The sequence below is a fragment of the Microcaecilia unicolor genome, chromosome 1 (genome assembly GCF_901765095.1).
Source record: "Microcaecilia unicolor chromosome 1, aMicUni1.1, whole genome shotgun sequence".
NCBI lineage: Eukaryota > Metazoa > Chordata > Amphibia > Gymnophiona > Siphonopidae > Microcaecilia > Microcaecilia unicolor.
In genome coordinates, this window is record NC_044031.1 from 117,769,460 (window position 1) to 117,790,532 (window position 21,073).

A 21,073-nucleotide genomic window follows, 5' to 3' on the forward strand; every position below is an offset into this window, starting at 1 on the left:
TAAAAAAAAAAACATGCCTTCTGATATCTTCCTGAAGCACAATAAATAAATAAATAACTGGACTTGCTTGTTCAAGGTTGCTACAATTAGATTCACCTCAAGATCCACTTGTGAAAAACCTTGATGCTGATACTGTGCATTACAAAAGTAACTTGAGAGTTTGCATTACAGCTTTAACAATCTTTTTGTTGATCTGTTCTTGTATAAGAGAACTACCTCTGAACTAGAGCAACTAGAACAAAAAAAACCCTCTTGTTTTTTTTTATTTTTTTTTTTGGGGGGGGGGGGAGTTATTTGGACAAGGAATACAATGTTATGTGTGTTAGTGTTTTTGTTGTTTTGCATTGAACTAGTGTATTCTTTAAGTTTGTGTTTGGAGTTATAAAGAAAATTTATTAAATAAAAATTAATTGAAACAAACAAACAAAAACCTTCTTGAAGACAAAATTCACAAAGATCAAAAGCATCACCCAAGAGTTGGTGGCAGCTCAAGTCCAGGACAGGGGTGTGTTAGAGTCTCTAGGTATGGCCATTTCAGAAAGAGGATTTCCATTATGTTCAATTTTGAAGTTCAGTGCTGACAGAAAAAAAATCAAGAGGATGAGGCCTCTGCTTGAGGTTCAATGTTCTTTGACAATACAGCAGGCTTCATGCCCTCTGAAACATTTTAACAGTGAGAACAGAATATGTTCTCCCTCTGGTTGTCTTGAGTCAAGATGGCTGATGTGGTTGATGACTGCTTAGATAGAGGTCCGATCCCCTCGCTGAGCTCTGTGTAGCTCCATGGGTCCAGGTTTTAGTTTCCAGCTCTGAGCTGGACTTATCTGATTTGCCATGTTGGCATGCAGCCTTTCTAAACATGTCAAACATTAAAGACAACATTCTTGAGGATATACTACAACTAAAGAAGTTATGGCCTTTCACAGAATAGCATCATCCATACTTTAAACACAATCTTTAAAATGATGACTTTATAAGCAGGAAACCCCAATATGCTCAGATCTAACTTGATATGGCTAGTTGGAAAAGCATGGCCAATGCAAAACTAGTTATAATTAAAAAAAAAAAAAAAAAAACAACAACTGTGTGCTGCTGACAGAAAGAGTTCAGAGAAAAAGAAGTTTTGTCTGATGCACAAGACTTCCAACACAGTTGCCACCTCACATGTTTTCCTCACTCTAATGCAGAGCTTATACGAGTTAACTCCCCAGAAAGGTGGTTGAGAATGTATATATATATATGCAGTTGTTCATATGCTCATTCATCAGCAGTGTAGCCTGCACGTACTATACAGAGATACATGAAGTCCACCAAGACATGGATCTATTGGAAAGCCCCGACCATAGAAGTCAAACAGAAAAGAGTGTCGAAGAAACTTAGCAACTAGGCTGCGGCTAAAGAAAAGCAGCAGGGACTGGTGGATCAAGGTGGGGAAATCTGGCAGACACAGGAAGGGAAAGGCATGCAAGAGTTTGACAGGGCTCCTCTCATTTCTGATGGTCCCCTCTGCCAGTAAGTCAATCAAGTTTAATGTAGTTGGCGTAGAGGGGTATAATCGAACGGGGCGCCCACGTTTTCCTGGGGCCGTCCTCGTGGGACGTCCCCGCGAAGGGGCAGGGAAACCCGTATTATTGAAACAAGATGGGTGGTCATCTTTCGTTTCGATAATACGGTCGCGGACGCCCAAATCATGAAATTTAGGTCAACCTTAGAGATGGTCATCCCTGATTTTCGGCGATAATGAAAACCGAGGACGCCCATCTCAGAAACGACCAAATCCAAGCCATTTGGTCGTGGGAGGAACCAGCATTCGTAGGGCACTTGTCCCCCTCATATGCCAGGACACCAACCGGATTTCAGAAATTGCTCCCACGTGCATAGCTCCCTTACCTTGGGTGCTGAGCCCCCCAACCCCCACAAAAACCCACTACCCACAACTGTACACCACTACAATAGCCCTAAGGGGTGAAGGGGGGCACCTACATGTGGATACAGTGAATTTCTGGTGGGTTTTCAAGGGCTCACATTTACCACAAGTGTAACAGGAAGTGTGGGGGGGGCCTGGGTCTGCCTGCCTGAAGTGCACTGCACCCACTAAAACTGCTCCAGGGACCTGCATACTGCTGTCATGGAGCTAGGTATAACATTTGAGGCTGGCAAAAAAAAAAAAAAAATTTAAGTTTTTTTTTTTTTAGGTTGGGAGGGGGTTGGTGACTACTGGGGGAGTAAGGGGAGGTCATCCCCGATTCCCTCCGGTGGTCATCTGGTCAGTTCGGGCACATTTTTGAGGCTTGGTCGCAAGAAAAAATGGATCAAGTAAAGTCTGCCAAGTGCTCGTCAGGGACGGCCTTCTTTTTTCCATTATCGGCCAAGGACACCCATCTCTTAATCACGTCCCAGTCCCGCCTTCGCTACGCTGCCGACACGCCCTGTGAACTTTGGTCATCCCCGCGACGGAAAGCAGTTGAGGGCGCACCAAATCGGCTTTCAATTATGTCGATTTGGGTGCCCCTGAGAGGATGACGCCCATCTCCCGATTTATGTCGGAAGATGGGCGCCCTTCTCTTTCGAAAATAAGCCTGATAATGACCTATGAATTAGAAAAGGAAGGAATAAAGGAGACTGTTGCTGCCCTGGCCCCAGGTTCCATGTGAATGGTGCAACTAAACCAGACATAGGGGATGGAGAGGTCCCACAAACATCACAATGCATAAGCCTAAAGGCAGTATCATAGCATGCATGTGCCAGCAGCAGTAGAAAAGAATGGAGCAAGACATTCGGGCCACTTCACCATATATAAATGAAATATCCTACTGCACAAGGTCCCACTTTAACATAAAGATAGTTTTGGTATTTACTGTATATTTGCAAAAACAACAGGTTCAATAACTCATATGTTTCTCGGACAGGTTATATTTTGAAATTATAGCTAGTTTCTTTCATTAACCAAAAAAACAAACAAACATTGGTTACTAGTAAAAAAGGCCCGTTTCTGACACAAATGAAACAGGCGCTAGCAAGGTTTTCCTCGGAGTGTGTATGTTTCAGCGAGAGTGTGTATGTGAGAGATGGAGTGTGTGTGTCATAGAGAGAATGAGAGAGAGACAGAGATAGCGTGTGTGTGTGTTTGTGTGAGAGACAGTGTCTGTGTGACAGAGAGATAGAGTGTGAGAAACCGTGAGTGAGTGAGTGAGTAAAAGCAATGAAACGGGCGCTAGCAAGCTTTTCCTCGGAGTGTGTGTGAGACTGAGTGTGTGATACAGAGTGAATGTGTGATTGTGTGTGACAGAGAGTGAGACTGGGGGCGAGAGTGTGCCACCCCCTCCCAGTTTTAGGGTCGTCAACCCCCCTCCCTCGCATTGCCATGGTTATTGGACCCCTTTCCTTCCTTCCCTCCATCCCTCCCAGTTGTATGGTTTTCCCACCCCCTCCCTGCCTCCCTCCCAGTTCCAGGGTCCTGAACCCCCTTCCCTTCCAGTTCCATGGTCCTCCCTCCCTCCCAGTTACAGGGTTTTGCGTCCCAGTTCCTGTGTTTTCCTTCCCCCCCCCTCGCAGTTCCATGGTTTTCCCACCCCCCTCCCAGTTCCAGGGTCGTCACACATCCTTCCTCCCTCCCAATTCGAGTGTCTTTTTTTTTTTGTTACATTTGTATCCCACGCTTTCCCACTCATGGCAGGCTCAATGCGGCTTACATGGGGCAATGGAGGGTTAAAGTGACTTGCCCAGAGTCTCAAGTGTTGCCCAGTTGCAGTGTTTTCCCTCCCCCTCTGTCCGTCCCAGTTTATGCCTGTTCCTGCAGCACCATCGCCAGGTTGGGGGGGGGGGGGTGGAACCCCTGAAACAGCTTCAGAGTGAGACCTTCCATCAGCATTAAAATAGGTGCCTTTTATATAGAGAGAAGATTTTAGTTTCTGAGACACACCTTGAATAATGTCTTTGTTTGGTCTGGAAAGGCTACTTTGTTTCTGGCAGCGTTTAGTGAAAATCCATTCCCTGACAGCGATAGATGGCTTATTAGTAGCAGTGCTGTGAAAAGGGATATTTTCGGGTGCTTCCTGCTTTGTGTGTGATCTCTTATTGAATACCTGTTTCCTAACACAGTCAGTTTGTACGGTGGGGGGAAGGGGAGTGTTTTTTGCATTGCATAAGACCCTTTAATGTAAACCAGAAAGCAGGTGTTTCCCGTATGGCTTCTGTACTCCGAATGCCCTTCCCTTCTTTTAGAAATAGCCTGTTTTCTGTAGAAGTGAAAGTGAAAGTACCTAGCAAGCACATAGAAGACTTTCTGTTGTTATTCGCCAGAGAGAGGGACGGGACTTCTGCTTCTGAGGAGAGACGATTAAATCCTACAGTCCTCCTAATGCCAGGAAGCAAAGCAGAAACACCGGCGGCAGGCAAGGGAATTCACTGCAAAGCAAATGATGAACATCGACAGCGCAGCCGCCCTCATGTACCTCAGTTTGCCCTTCATCCCCTGCAGACCACGCCTCCTCCTGCCTCGGACTTGGTGGTGATTGTCATTGCTCCGCCCTCGACGTCATCACGTTTGACGCATGAGCGGAGCAGACACTCATGGAGGAAAATTGGTCTCAGCCACCTCTCTTTTGGAACTTTGGGAAAGTGAGGCTTCATTAGAACGTTGGAGGTGCATTTTATATAGAGAGATAACCATTCCCTAAGTTACATCTGGATTTTATTTTCTACTTCCTATAGAAAGATTCTTGTATTTGCTTAGTAGAAGTGCAAAAACTGTAATTCTCCTTGAAGCAAAACCAATGGTAGTCCACTCTAAAGATAAATGCTGATAGATAATAAAACTATAATATAAACTTTATACAATAATTTACAAATCTAAATAAGAACCTATGTCTACATGTATAAAATACAAGACATGGAGACAAACAAAGCAGATCAATCAGTGATATGGTTCAAAACTTTATTTTCAGAAATTCGCCGGACACAGACTGTGTTTCGCACACAAGGGCTGCGTTAGGGGCTAAAAGTCCAAACAGGACACGAGATTGAAACGTAAAAAACCATGAGATTGAAACGTAAAAAACCAGCAGGGTGCTTTCATCAATCAAGGTGAGGACATCAGCTCAATACACAGGGTAAGTCCGGTCACATCTCTCAGCTGCTGCCTATTAGCCCCTGACGCAGCCCTTGTGACTATTAGCCCCTGACGCAGCCCTTGTGGGCGAAACACAGTCTGTGTCGAGCGAATTTCTGAAAATAAAGTTTTGAACCATATCACTGATTGATCTGCTTTGTTTGTCTCCATGTTGGATTTTGCAGATCGTTTGACATCTTGTTTCTTAAAATACAAGACATTACTTACACTGCTCAATCCAGTCTTTGGGTTACACCTAGCCAGTTGGGCTTTCAGGATATCCACAATAAATAAGTATGTGTTACGATTTGTATACCAAGGAGGCAATACATGTAAATCTAGCTTATGCATATTCATTGTGAATATTCTGAAAACCCAACTGGCTGGGTGTGCCTCGAGGACAGGGTTGAGAAACACTATGTACAACATAATTTTAACAATTAAACTTATTTTTACATTCCATGTATCTAATAAGTAATAAAAAACCCAGAGACAGAAATCTAAACACAAATCCATCAAAGAGAATGGGAGATAAGATATGGATAAGTGCACAAAGTAATTTGCTTGTCATTTTCATTTGGTCTGGGTTTCAAATTATCATTGTAAATCATAATTGAGGAGGAAACATGCTACAGGCTTGTTATACATGCATGTTATATCTCTACATCAAAAAAACAAAACATTTTTGAACCAGAGTTATATAGAGAGACTTTGCTAGGCATCCATACCAGACCTGTCCAGACTAATGGATTGTGTCCAGCCAACAGAAAAAAGGAGACAGAGAAAATAATTCCAAGTGATTCACTCCTTAAGGGTATAGTGCAGCCCAGAATTTTCAGCATGTTCTCTTTCTAGCGGATGGTGGATGAATTGGGCAGCTTCTCTTGGTGCTTTGCTGTTAGCTCCTGTCCCAGCCTGTGCTGGGTGACAGTTGAACAAGGGGGGCACAGCAACAGCTAGAAGTGGCATGGAGTAAGATTTCCTCAGCTTCTGGGATGTTTTCAGTGGGGCACGTATGTATTACCTGTCTTCTACCTTTGAGGCAAGCTACTTTTATTTTTATGGGAGAGCACGCACATTTTTGTAGTGATTTAAACACACACACACACACATGGTTTTCTTTCTGTTCCTCAGTTGCTTCCATTCTTTATCAAGTGACTTTTGTGTCTGCAGCATTTTCAGGATTTTTCAGTCTGAAGTTTCTGTTGGCTTCGGACTAATATCTCCTGGGCATGCACTTTGCCCTTGTGGTTTCAGTGAAGGTGCTTGCCTATTCTAGCACTTCTCTGTCTCCAACGGCACAACGGTTGCTCACATGAATTTCTTCTGTGTCAGAACCCATAGGCTTGCAGGTTCTGCTCTACCTGTTGCTCCCTTCTTTTTCAAATTGGTAGCATGGTTCATTGCCTTTGGATGTTATTCCACAGCAGCACCATTTTCGAGTGTTGTTGTTACATTTGTACCCCGCGCTTTCCCACTCATGGCAGGCTCAATGCGGCTTACATGGGGCAATGGAGGGTTAAGTGACTTGCCCAGAGTCACAATGAGCTGCCTGAGTGTGGCGAGCGTGGTCTCTCCAAACTGTTTTCCTCGTAGTGAGGACAGCAGACAAGTAGGCTGCTCTGTTCAGAAATACTATTATTCCAGGATTTCCTTCTTCTGGCTGCTTCTGATCTTCCTTCTTGGCAATATATTATTTTCCTGTCTCAGACGGGCTCCTAGTTTTGGGGGGTTTGCAGCCTTCAGTTTCTGGTAGAGTTCATGCAGTAGCATCTTATCTTTAGTCACTAGCCTGCTGGCATCCTTTATCAGTGTTCTTATTTGTTCCCTGTAGAGTGGCCTCTTGTTTGGGGGTGAGAGGTTGCCTGCAGCCTTTTGGGCAGCAGTATCACCTCCCTCTTGTTTCTGAGGTTCTGTTCTTTTATTGTCTCCCTAGGGAGGGCCTCTTAGCACTATTTGGCAGAGGACTCTCGTGCATCGGCCTCTTGAGTTACTGGTTACCCTCGCCCTTTTTTGGTCTCATCAGAGTAGTTTTGCAGCTCCACTCCAGCATGTGTGGCTTCAGTTCCTTGGGCACGACAGCCTAGTCACATTTCTATTCGTGGTATACTTTTGGTTTCTTCAGTTGCTATATGTATGGCCGATCCTGTAGAAACACCTTCTAATGGTGTTCCTATCCTTTGGTTAGCAATGTCACGTCAGGTCTTTGGTATTAGTGATTCCTTCTGCCTTGTGGTCATCGCGGTGTCAGCTGCATTTTCTCCTACACTATGGCAGTATTCCATAGGGCACCCCTCTGGCAACCTCCTTTTAGGTGCTATGGTCACAGTTTTTTCTAACATTGCTTGATGGACACAGGTTCATCGGTTGCTCTATGTAGCAGCTGCTTAGTGGCATATGCCTGTTGTCGCTAAAACCTCAGTGGCTGTTGGCTCCGTGTTGGGTCACCAGTTTTTCGGCAGTTCTCTGTGAATAACCTATCAGCATCCTCCTCTTAGGGACAGTCTCTTGAGCTGGTCTGTGGTGGCTTACTACTAGGTCCTCAACCTCAGCTCCATGCTGCAGGTTGGACATGGCTCTGTCGCTGCAGATTGAGCACAGTTCTATCACGGCATGTTGAGCGCATTCAATTGTTCCTTCTCTGCACAATAAAAACAGTCCCAGCCTTGTAGGTGCAGTTTTGCCTATATCTGCAGGTGGATGGTACTTCCATTTCTACAGTGTAAGGCAATATATCAGCCACATCCTGATCTCTATGGGTGTCTCACTTGGTGTTTACTATGGTTAACAAGGGGTTGGAATTTCATTAGTTCTCCCACTCGAGGGCCTCTTTGGTTTTTCACCGGGCTCTCGCTCTGTACACACTGAACAAACCATCTCCAGATGTTCTGCTCCCTTTTTCTTCTAGAGAGGTGCACAGTTCCTATCCCAGGTTACTCCTGCTTCACTTTCTGGGTGGAGACCACCCTTGCATCCTTGGTTGTTAAGTACTTTGGGATGTAGATGCCTGGACTGTCTCTAGATGGGTACTTCTGATCCTTTCAGTACACATGTTGCCTTCTGTGGCTTTGGAGTATAATCCTTATCTTTTCTGGGGACAGCCACTTCTTAGGCTCTATAGTGAAGATCCTTTGCATCGCACTTGGCTCTTCTTTAGGTGGGGAGTCCCGAACCATCTCTAATTCTCTCCTCCAGCTCTCTCTCGGTTGGAAGGACAAGGTTCCATTTCTGAAATTGAAGCATACTCCTTTTCAGTATATGCCACGAAATGTCACCTTTGCAGTGATCCCTCTCAATTTCTAGACCTTAGTTCCCCAGCTATATCTCTTCTGCGACCTGTGGCTTTGTCTGGCAGTTCACTCTTTTTCTTTAAGGAGTGTCCTTTGCCTCTCCTCTGATAGTAACCTTCAGCTCCTTCTTGGCAAGAAGTGCAGCCCTATACCTTCTTCTGGGCCTTTTCCATCGTTCTGGGAAACAATGCATCCTTTCGTCTGTTAATGATGGGTGACTCTTCTTGTGATACAGCATTACTCCTTATACACAGAGTAGCGTAGCTATATTTGAGTTACTATCTCCCTTCTGCCTTGAGGTCAACACTCAACTGTCTGCGGATACTGACTTTCTTATACAGAACATACAGATCTCTCTTCGGAGTGGCGAGTAGTCTCTTTCCGAGTCCGTATGCTCTTGGTGCTTGTCTGCATCACTTTTCATAGCTGGTATAGTCCAGTCGTGCCTTCAGCATTGGGCTCCCAATTCTTTCACTTCTGGTCTATCAGGGGTTCATGATTAGCCTAATTCCCTAGCATCTAATTGTCTTTAACTGTATCTAGGTCTTATGGATTTGTTTACAAGGTCTTCGGCAGACTTCTCGGCTTTACTCTTCTTTACTTATCCCCCCCCCCCCAATAGGAGGATTGCTTTGCTATATCCCATTAGTGCGGTATGGATGTCAAGGAAGGAAAAATTATGTCTTACCTGATAATTTCTTTCCTTTAATCCTACCAGACCAGTCTAGACGTCCTCTTTTACAGTTTCTTACAGTTTTTGTTTCCTTTTAGGTCTCATTCTCTGTGCTCTGTGTACCTGTTGATAGCACAAAAGATACAAACCTTGTTTTATGTCAAGCACCATCTTTTATCTCCATGGCACTTGGCTAAGAGGGGCATAATCAAAAGGGGCGCCCAAGTTTTCCTGAGGACGTCCTCGCAGGATGTCCCCGCGAAGGGGCGGGGAAACCCGTATTGTCGAAACAAGATGGGTGTGCATCTTTCGTTTCGATAATATGGTCGGGGACGCCCAAATTTTGAAATTTAGGTCGTCCCTAGAGATGGTCGTCATTAGACTTGGTTGTTTCTGATTTTCGGCGATAATGGAAACTAAGGACGCCCATCTCAGAAACGACCAAATCCAAGCCATTTGGTCGTGGGAGGAGCCAGCATTCGTAGTGCACTGGTCCCCCTCATATGCCAGGACACCAACCAGGCACCCTAGGGGGCACTGCAGTGGACTTCAGAAAAAGCTCCCAGGTACATAGCTCCCTTACCTTGTGTGCTGAACCCCCCAAAACCCACTACCCACAACTGTACACCACTACCATAGCCCTTATGCGTGAAGGGGGGCACCTAGATGTGGGTATAGTGGGGGTTTTTTTTTTTTTTTTTTGGGGGGGGGGGGGTTTGAAGGGATCACATTTACCACCACAAGTGTAACAGGTAGGGGGGGATGGGCCTGGGTCCGCCTGCCTGAAGTGCACTGCACCCACTAAAACTGCTCCAGGGACCTGCATACTGCTGTCATGGAGCTGGGTATGATATTTGAGGCTGGCATAGAGGCTGGCAAAAAATATTTAATACATTTTTTGAGGGTGGGAGGGGGTTAGTGACCACTGGGAGAGTAAGGGGAGGTCATCCCCGATTGCCTCCGGTGGTCATCTGGTCAGTTCGGGCACCTTTTTGTGGCTTGGTTGTAAGAAAAAAAAGGACTAGGTAAAGTCGTCCAAGTGTTCATCAGGGACGCCCTTTTTTTTCCATTATGGGTTGAGGACGCCCATGTGTTAGGCACAGCATAGTCCCACCTTCGCTATGCCTCCGACACCCCTCCCCCCCGTGAACTTTGGTCGTCCCCGCAACGGAAAGCAGTTGGGGACGCCCAAAATCGGCTTTCGATTATGCCGATTTGGGTGACCCTGTGAGGACGCCCATCTTCCGTTTTGTGTCAAAAGATGGGCGTCCTTCTCTTTCGAAAATAAGCCTGTTAAGTCAGTTACGTATGATTCATGCTCCATTTTGCACCTTGAGCTACTTCCCCTGACTTGGTGGATTATCTGGATGTCAGCAGAATGGAGGCCCCTGCACCAGTTGCGCCTCATGCAACAGCACCCTGGGCAGGTAGTCTATATGGCGCTCACTTAAACGGGAACTACCAGGTATTTTCAAACTGTGCACAAATATGTCTTCATTGTAGATGTCTGGAGCACCATTGCTTGCCTATTCGAAAAACTGAACGTTCCAGGCTGCACAATACCCTTAACGGGTTTTGCTGGTGGATGGACACAACCCATCAGTCTGAACTCGTCTGGTAAGATTAAAAGAAACAAAATTATCATCAGGTAAGAAATTTTTTCCTTATATGTGCAGAGATGTAGTGCCGACCCCACAGTGAAGTTAATCACAAAAATGAGTACATTTTGTCCTGAGCACATAACAAAAATTTAAAGTGTTATTTTTTTGGCATTTATATTATTTGATATATTTACAACCTAGGATTTTGCATAATAGTAACACAGTAAGTGATGGCAGGCAAAGACCTGAACGGTCCATCCAGTCTACCCAACTGTCACACTCATTATCAATTCATGATTAAAGAAACAATTAATGTAATGTAAAATACTTGATCATGGTCTCCCTTAGGTGTTTCTGGGATAGACCATAGAAGTCTGCCCGGCCCTTTATTTACACTCTGGAGTTGCTGTTAAGCCCACTTCAGCCTATCTGTCTTGTCATTTGCAGGACACAGACCGTAAAAATCTGCCCAGCACTGTACTCAGACCATAAAAATCTGCCCAGCACTGTACTCTTTCCAGTTACTGTTGAAGCCTTTTCTAGCCCATCCCAAACTAGACTGCCATATACAGGATACAGCCCGTACAAGTCTGCCGAGCACCGGCCCTAATTTATCACAGTTGGAGTCACCATCTATATCTCTACATTAACAAAACGTGGCAAACTTAAACCCAATGACTTTCTTTACAAAACTAATGTATTAACCTAATAAATTAGAAAAAAAAACCTTACCTAACCAAGATCAGAAAAAGCAAAGTTATTCACCTGTAGCAGATGTTCTCCGAGGACAGCAGGACAAGGACTCTCACAAGTGGGTGATGTCTCCTGCCAGAACCCGGGTGAGGATGCTAACCAGTGTTTCAAAAACTTCTAAAAGCCTTTGGTAGGTCCACATTGCGCATGCGTGTGTGCCTTCCCACCCGCCTAAGTCTCATGAGACCAGCAGTTTGATAAAAATAAAAAATAAAAAAAAAAACAGCATAAAGAATGCAACTTCTAGGAGAGGTGGGGGGGGGGGGGGGGGTCTGTGAAAATCCTTGCTCTGCTCTCCTCAGAGAACACCTGCTAAAAGTGAGTAACTTCACTTTCTCTGAGGACAAGCAGGACATAGGATACTCACAAGTAGGAATCCTTCCCAGGCTTACCGAAAACAACAAAGGTCAATACGGACTTGCAACAGCAAGACCAACCAGAACCAATAACACCACCAACAACAAAAATAGGCCTGCTGTGATGATGTAACCTGGACAGAAAAATGAACCTGAGGTGAAGTTGGATTCTAGACTTCAAACAAAATTCTGCAGAACTATCTGATCAAACTGGCTGTCACATCAGGCATTCTGCCGAAGGCAGTAGAAAGATGTGAATGTGCGGACTGAAGAACAACTTGCAAATGTCTTCAAAGGAGACTGACTGCACGTGGGCTACCGACGCAGTCATGGCTCTGACAATGTGAGCCATGACATGATCCTCCAGAGTTAGTCCAGCCTGGCAAAACTGAAAGAGATGCAGTCTGCTACACAATACGATAAGATGCGTTTTCCGATGGCTGCCCCCATCCTGTTTGGGTCAGAAGAAACAAAAAGCTGAGTGGACAGTCTATGGGCTTTAGTCCACTCCAGATAAAAGCTTAAGGCTCGCCTGCAGTCCTACGTGTGCAGTGCATTTTTGCCAGGATGAGCATGAAGTTTTGGAAAAAAAAATGTTGATGATTCATTTACTTAGGATGCATGCAGAGAAACTGTTTAAGGTGGATCTGCTACTAGGGCCTGAAGCTCACTGACACTGCAAGCTGAAGTGACTGCCACCATAAACAAGACTTTCCAGATCAGGTATTTCAGGTGACAGGCATCAAGAGGCTCAAAAAAGCATTTATAAGTAAGGTGTGGGCAACACTGAAGTCCCATGACACCGTTGGAGGTTTGATAGAGGGCCCTGACAACAGTAAACATCTCAAGAAGTGAACAACTAGAGGCTGTACAGAGATTGGCTTACCTCCTACACGGTGATGGTAAGCACTAATTGCACTGAGGTGAACTCTTACAAAGCTGGTTTTTAAACCGGACTCAGAGAGGTATAGGAGAAACTCAATCAGTTTTTGTGTAGTGCAACAGAGAAGTTATAGGGCAGGGGTGGGCAACCTCTGTCCCTGAGGGTTGCAACCCAGTCGGATTTTTAGGATTTCCCCAACAAATACAAATGAGATATCTATTGTAGTGGGGAGGCGTCTGAAGGTAGGCTAAGGAATCCCTCCTCCGAGAAGTCCTCTGGCTCAGCTTTAGAGCCCTAGGACTCAGAAAAATATTCCTCATGGGAAGTTTGAGTCTGCGCCTGCCTCGGCCTACTGGATGGACGTCCAGGCTCAGAATGAGAGCACTAAGGTTATAAGTTTCTCTTCTGGACTCCGGGGTCACTTCCTCCCCAATGGGTTGGAAAGAAGCACCACATAAGTTGGTGCCAGCTCTGATGCCCGGCAAGACACCGGCATCGATGAACGTCTGACCAGCAGGGCATGGGTCCCCAAGATAGGCTGGAATGGCACCATAGTTGGCACAAGCACCCTCAATGCCTTAGTGTTGTAACACTCAAAGATGTGCCCCAGCTCCCCTTGCAGCATGATCTAGAACTGCTCCTTGAGGGAAGGAATCAGTAAAGGCAGGATCGGTGCTGGTGTGGAAACAGCCTGCAAAGATGTTGGTGCCAAATCAGAGGCATAGTCTCTGCTTCAGGGAGACTGGCGCATCGGCACTGCATCCACAGAGGGGGAGCAATTCACTCCAAGCCTACACCAGTGCCCCGGAGCTCCTTGCACCATGCTTTAAGGAGGACCGATGCTAATGCTTTTCTCCTTCACTCAGTGCCCAGAGTCCTTCAGTGTCAACCAGGACGAAGTGGAATCCACACAGGTACTCAGTGTGGGTGCAATGATGCGTTACTCGCACTCAACATCGAGGCAAGGGGAGACCTCCTCGGTCCAGATATGTTAGCAGTGTCCAAGGCAGCTCCAGAAGCCATGGGGGATGATGCTCTTGATGGCAATGTCAATGAAATGGAGTTCTACATGCTCCAAAGTTCTCTCACGTGTGGCCCCTCTAGTTTTTTGGGTTCTCTTCTGCAAAGGACCTATGGTCATGACATTTTAGGTACATGTCATGTGGGTCAGTCACAGACATGGTTCTACTGTAGTCTGTGCACTGCTAAGAGCCATTGGCAGGATTCTGGGACATGATGGGGAAAAATAGCTGCAGTGAAACCAAATGGCTCAATAATGACAAAAATAGTTTTCCATTCAAAAGGAGGGAACCTTTAGAGCAGAATTGACCCTTTTGAGGTCTAAAATAGGTTGAATGGATCCCTCCTTTTTTGGCACCACAAAATAAATCGAACAACAACCTGTTCCTTGCTGCCCAAGGGGACGGGAACAACTGCTCCCAGATTGAACAAACAAAGCAACGTGTCCCGTACTGCCGCCACCTTTATACGAAAATGACACGGGGACTCCAGAAAGAACTCGGGGAGCGAACAAACGAATTCCAGCGCATACCCGTCTCGAATAACCTCGAGAACCCACTAGTCTGATGTGATCTGGACCCATCTCTGGTACAACTGACTCAGCCGAGCGCCTACCCGCACCAGAGGCTGGGCCCCCACACCTTCATTGGTGGTTGCGGCCCGAACTAGATCCCCCTGAGAAGTCACAACCTCCACGATGGCCTCCTCGAAAGGATTGGGTACGCTGAAAAAAACGACCTCTAAAAGTCCCACTAGACCTACCCGGCCTATACTGTTGGGCTTCCCAAAAATGTCCTCGCGACAACACCCCTCTGGTACCTGTTTTGGAATGAAATTCCGGAAGACGAGGAAGTTTAGCGTCACTAAGACCACGTACCAATTTATCCAAATCCTCGCCAAAGAGCATGGAACCCTTAAAGGGAAGAAAACATAATTTAGACTTGGAGGCCGCATCTGCGACCCAACCTCGCAACCACAGAGCCCTACGCGCTCCAACTACCAGGGCCATATTCTTGGCCGACGCTCGCAACAAATCATAAACCACATCGGACAAAAAAAGACACCCCCATCTCTAACTTGGCCAATTCCTGCACACAAGAAGCCCCGACACCCCCTGAATCATCAAGGAGCTTCTCTGACCAGCGAAAACAAGCTTGAGCTACCAAACCTCAACACACAGACGCCTGGAGGGCCAGAGCCAACAAATCAAAACTACGTTTCAGAAAAGATTCCAACTTCCTATCCTGGGGATCACGGAGAGCGGCGCCACCGTCTACAGGAATAGCTGTAGCCTTAGTGACCGCTGTAACCAGCGCATCCACTGTGGGAGCCTAAAGAGAGTCCTTATCCTCCTGAGGAAGAGGATAAAGCCTCGCCATCCCCGAGTCACCTTACACAGAGAATCAGGAGACACACACTCCTGAGAAATCATCTCCCTGAGATCCTTATTCATGGGAAAGGATTGCGCCTTATGCTGAATACCCTTAACCAAAGGGTCCACCTGCTTCACCTCTCCCACAGGAATGTCTGCCTGCTCAAACTTAAGCGTAGAAGTCACTTGATCTATAAGCTCCGAAAGCTCATCTCCATGAAATATCTACCACTGAGGGGTCCTGGGACCACACAATCCTACTCCTGAGAGCCCTCAAAAATATCAGCCTCCCCAAACTCACTGATAGCTTCTGAGCCTGTAGGGGAACAACAGGCTACCTCATCTGCCCACTCTAGACAGGGTCTTTTAGATAGAAGTACATAAGTAATGCCACACTGGAAAAAGACCAAGGGTCCATCGAGCCCAGCATCCTGTCTACGACAGCGGCCAATCCAGGCCAAGGGCACCTGGCAAGCTTCCCAAACGTACAAACATTCTATACATGTTATTCCCGGAATTGTGGATTTTTCCCAAGTCCATTTAGTAGCTGTTTATGGACTTGTCCTTTAGGAAACCGTCTAACCCCTTTTTAAACTCTGACAAGCTAACCGCCTTCACCACGTTCTCCGGTAACGAATTCCAGAGTTTAATTACGCGTTAGGTGAAGAAAAATTTTCTCCGATTTGTTTTAAATTTACTACACTGTAGTTTCATCGCATGCCCCGTATGCCCCCTAGTCCTAGTATTTTTGGAAAGCGTGAACAGACGTTTCACATCCACCTGTTCCACTCCACTCATTATTTTATATACCTCTATCATGTCTCCCCTCAGCCGTCTCTTCTCCAAGCCGAAAAGCCCTAGCCTCCTTAGTCTTTCTTCATAGGGAAGTCGTCCCATCCCCGTTATCATTTTAGTCGCCCTTCGCTGCACCTTTTCCAATTCCAGAATATCTTTCTTGAGATGCAGCCCTCCCCCCCTGTAGAATCAAACGGGGGGGGGGGGGGGGGGGGCAATTTCCATGCCTGATAAAGCGTCCAAATAAACTCCGGGGGAAAACCAACCCCCCCCCCCCCCCGCGCCTTCATTTCCTAAAGGCTGACTCAAGAAGGGAGACACCGACCCCAATACAGCAGGCTCCGCAGTCCCACCAACAAAGGACCCCCCCGCAGATGCTACCGCCGGCATGCCCGATGGTAAAGGAGCTGCCGACGCTACCAGGACATCCGCTGTCAACTCCGGGGGAGCTGCAGATACCTGCGTCGGTTCCCCGCAGAGCCGACACTGACCCCCCAGCGCTTCCATCCCCCCGGCGCAGGCACGCGCGGCAACGGAGAAGCTTAGCCGTGGACATCTGCCGACACCAGGTAAAAGCCTGTACTAAGCAGATCTGCCTCTCACTAAAAGTAACATGCCTGCTCCTCTGGTCAGCACAAATGATAGGCAGCTAATACGAAGTTGTTCTTTCGCTCAAAGAATTATTTTTTTTCTTTTCTTTTTTCAACACGGAAAATGAAGCCTAACAGCTACAAATTGTAAGGGCACTCAAGGTTCCCGTCCAGGCACGGGAGCCGAGGCACAAAGCTGCCAAAACCGGAGCGAGAGCAGCAGAGGGGGAGGGACCCAACTAAGCAGGTTTGACATCCCAAGGGGAAAGACTGGGCCCCACTGGACCCAGACTCCCGAAGCACTTTTCCTCTTTGGGTTTTTTTTTTTTTTTTTAACCACGCACAAGGTTCTAAATAAGTAACAGGGAAAATAAAAATTCCCAAATTATAATACTTTTTTTTTTTTTTTTACCTCACCAGACTAGAAAGACTGCACAGGTTGTACCTCTACCTCTGCTGGAAACTGAGAAAATGCTGGCTAGTTGGGGTTCTGCACAGGTTATATGTACAGTGTTCAAAGCTCAGTATTTCTCAGTCTCCCTCTGCTGGTAGGCGTGCATAACCCAAGCATCTTGACCAGTCTGGAGGGTCGCTGAGGAAATGGCTACCTGCTGAACAGCATTTTATAGGTGGACATACACACAGACAAACTCTGGGCACAGCATGGGTGGGGCAAACATTTACACATTTAACATAGAATACTATAAGGCACATTTTCAAAACACTTAGACTTACAAAGTTCCACAGTAGCCTATGAAACTTTGTTAAGTCTAAGTGCTTTGAAAACGAGTCCTTTAATGTCACACATGTATCACCAGCATTTAGGTGCACACATTTACACCAGCTCTATGTCTAGAATAAGTGCTTGCACTTAAGCGCATACACGTGTATATACCCTGTTACAATAGTATTCTGTAAAGAAGAGTAAGCACCTATTTTCTTTTATATAATATGTGCTTATGAGGCACCCTGTGGGCACCTATATATAGACACACTGTTCTAGAATTATCCTTTGTATCTAACAAACAGACCAACGGGATTATAACAATAATTTGCTTAATTTATTATTTTTACTTATTTGTTTTTACCAGAGTCATTTGCTATTATGATGTGAATAGGCTGATCTTGGTCATACATTAGCAAAACACAGAATTGCGAGGGAGGAATGGCCTAGTGGTTAGGGTGGTGAACTTTGGTCCTGGGGAACTGAGGAACTGAGTTAGATTCCCACTTCTGGCACAGGCAGCTCCTTGTGACTCTGGGCAAGTCACTTAACCCTCCATTGCCCCAGGTACAAATAAGTACCTGTATACAATATGTAAGCCACATTGAGCCTGCCATGAGTGGGAAAGCGCGGGGTACAAATGTAACAAAAATAAAAATAAATAAAGTTGGTCTTTGGATTTATGATGAATTTATGCTTATGACATTTCTGGTATATATATATATATATATAATTTTTTTTGTCATCTTTAAACAAATATTACTATCATAGACAGTTATTACTCAACTCATTTCTGGCTCAACACTAAGGTCCGCAGTTACAAAGTTAGAAGGAAACAGTCCAATTCCTTGATGAGTTTCACCTTTCCACCAGTTTGTATCACTGAAAATTAGAAATGAAAAAAATGTTTTAATTTAAAATAATGCCAATCGTTCAACAACTGAAAATTCTTTTAAATCTGTCTTCATATGCCTGTGTCCAACAAGATTATGCAGGTCAATTTAGAAATATCTACATATGGAAACAGTAGCGTTTGTGCAGTACGCCTTGTAGCGCTATAGAAATGCTAAATAGTAGTAGTAGTAGCATTTACAGTTCATGTGCACATGTAAATAGCAATTTCAGACAGCCATTGTAAATTCCTAGGATGCAGAGATTGCAACAGAACATGGTATGGGCAGAAAAAAATGTGTGAATTCCCCACTTACAAGGAGAACACACACATGATCATATTACTCAGTTTTGTTTACAAACGCACTGGCTACCGATGGAGGCTAGGATTTTATTTAAATTTACACGTATATTGTTCAAAATTTTAACTGGAGACTGTCTGAGCAATTTACTGGCAAGTGTGAACTTTAAGTATCTTAGGAGAATAGATCATGTTATTTCTCACCTTTTGCAGCTCCTTCTCCTAAGTGGATAAAAAGATTTGGTTTATTTAAGCAACTGTCGTCGTCTCAGGCTCCAAATATTTGGAATTCCCTTGCGTTAATTAGAAGACTTCAATAGCTATGATAATTTTCAGAAACATTTGAAGACTACTTTCTTTAACAGATTTGTCAGTTAACTTTGCTTCTATTAAACTAGATGGTACAATTGTAATTCCTGAGGTGTGTCTGGGTACATTGTTTCTAATCTATTGTAAACTGCCTAGAACTTATGGGTTAGACCCCTGATGGCGAACCTATGACACGCGTGTCAGCACTGACACGCGTAGCCATTTTTGATGACATGCGGCACCGCCGCACTGTGGTCCGCCCTCCCTCCCAGAAACTAACCTTAAAGGCTCCTTTCACGTCGCAGCAAGCAGCAGCAGGGCAGGCCACTACTTCCTTCCATGTCCTGACCTCGCCTGACGTAACGTCCGCGAGGGCGGAGCACAGAAGGAAGGAGGAGAGGTCTGCCCTGCTGCTGCAACGTGAAAGGAGGCTTTAAGGTTAGTTCCGGGCACGGTAGCGGGTGGAGGGGGGGCTCGGCGAACTCGGGTGGGCAGCGATCTCGGGTAGGGGGGGCCTGGGGGCGGTCCTAGTAGCAGTGATTTTTCTTGAAGTGACACACCACCCGAGTTATGCTTGGTTTTTTGGTGAATTTTGACACACCAAGCTCAAAAGGTTGCCCATCACTGGGTTAGACAGTCTAGAAATTTAGGGGCCCTTTTACTAAAGGGTCAATATGTGGCAATAGGCTTGCCATGAGCGCCAATCTGTAACTACCATCGGGCTACCACAGGAGCTAGTTACCACCACCAGCGCATGTCATTTCCAGTGCCTAAAAAAAAGTTTCTATTTTTGTAATGCCGGTGCTTACCCGGCGGTAATCAAGAAGCGCTGTGCACTGCCCACTTACCACCAGGTTAGCGAGGGAGCCCTTACTGCCACCTCAATGGGTGGTGTTAAGTGCTCTCCCCCCTAAATGGTCATGGAAGTGATCCACTTACGGCATGGCCATTTCTTGTCCTCAGAAAAAGACAGCCTTTTACCAGCTGCGTTAAAAGGGGGCCTCAATGTGCATCAAAAACAACGCTGAAGCTAGCACTGGCCCCCCTTTAACATAGCTTAGTAAAAGGACCCCATAATGCGAATGCCATAACGGAACTTTGAAAGCGTAATTCGATATTGTCATCCATGTATTCCATGTAACACCAATTGTTTCCTTTACTCTGGAATGGCGAATGCCATAAGGGAACACCGCAAGCCACATTGAGCCTGCAAATAGGTGGGAAAATGTGGGATACAAATACAACAAATAAATATAATATTCAAACAAAATTTTAGTACCAGGTTTTACTCTTGCTCAGAAGCACATAGTTTAAAAAGTGTTTGTTTTGGCCAAGGCTTTTACACAAGGGATTATTTAATCTCCCTACTTTTTTTTGTTTAATTTCTGCCTCTAAATGTTTAAAAAAATTTTAAAGAAAAGGTTTTACTAGTGGCATGTATACATACAAGTTTGTAAAATGGCCCCATTACATCTAGATGTTCCATATGGAAATTGCTAAGTTGTTACCGCTGCTTTCGTGCATGTATGCAATGGCAAGATGGCTACTCCCACTGAATATGCTGACAAATACACGTATAGTTCTGCGCATCCACATCCAGTTTTACAAAAACCTCCATGTACAACTCAATGGCCTAATGCTGATGAAATACTACTGGTTATTTCTATATATAATCAGTATTCCTGTATTTCAAAACAGTGAAAAACAAAATACAAATATACAAGCAAGGAACAAAGTTTTAGACATAAGAGGAGGAGACAGGGAGGAGACAGTATAAACCTTTTAGAATAGAGTGAGTCTACTTATTCTTTCACAGAAATAGGTTGTGAAGCACATCAATATGCTGTCTATTGTCAAAAGTTGCTGAAAAAAAAATAAGTGGGAGTATTCTTTAAATGACAAGTTACTTATTATATCAAAAAGTAAAAGGACCACTCTGAAAGTGACAATACAGTTTACACAGAAGAACTACAGGGTAAAAGAAAAAATATTCAGCTGTTGGAACTTAATAAAAGAGGATCAGTCTACTTGAGACTACACATTGTTGAAAGTAAGCTGCTACACCAGTATCTAAAAAAGAGAGCGCTTGATCCTTTAAACCCTCCCCCCCCCCCCCCCCCCCCCATAACTGTTTTAAAAGAAATTTTCTGAATAAAAATGGTCAATATTCTCAGTGGAGATGGGTAGATAGTGGGATTCCCCAGGGGTCTGTGCTAGAACTGCTGCTTTTTAACATATTTATAAAAGATCAGGAAACAGGAATAACAAGTGAAGTGATTACATTTGCTGATGACACAAAGTTATTCAAAGTTGTTAAATCGCAAGAGGATAGTGAAAAATTGCAACAGGACCTTACAAGACTGGGCATCCAAATGGCAGATGACTTTTAATGTAAATGCAAAGTG

At 45.1% G+C, this 21,073-nt stretch overlaps 1 protein-coding gene across 6 annotated transcripts in view; it reads right to left on the bottom strand.

Annotated features, from left to right (window-relative positions):
• Positions 1-21,073, bottom strand: part of STAM (signal transducing adaptor molecule) — a 238,911-nt gene that overhangs the window by 99,300 nt on the left and 118,538 nt on the right. For all 6 annotated transcript variants that reach the window (XR_003941804.1, XM_030199525.1, XM_030199519.1 and 3 more), the window contains exon 8: positions 17,955-18,049. Coding sequence is in view for 5 of the 6 variants with exons in the window: in XM_030199525.1 (XP_030055385.1) it covers positions 17,955-18,049 (95 nt within the window). In the remaining variant the exon portion in view is untranslated. The remainder of the gene's footprint in view (positions 1-17,954; positions 18,050-21,073) is intronic.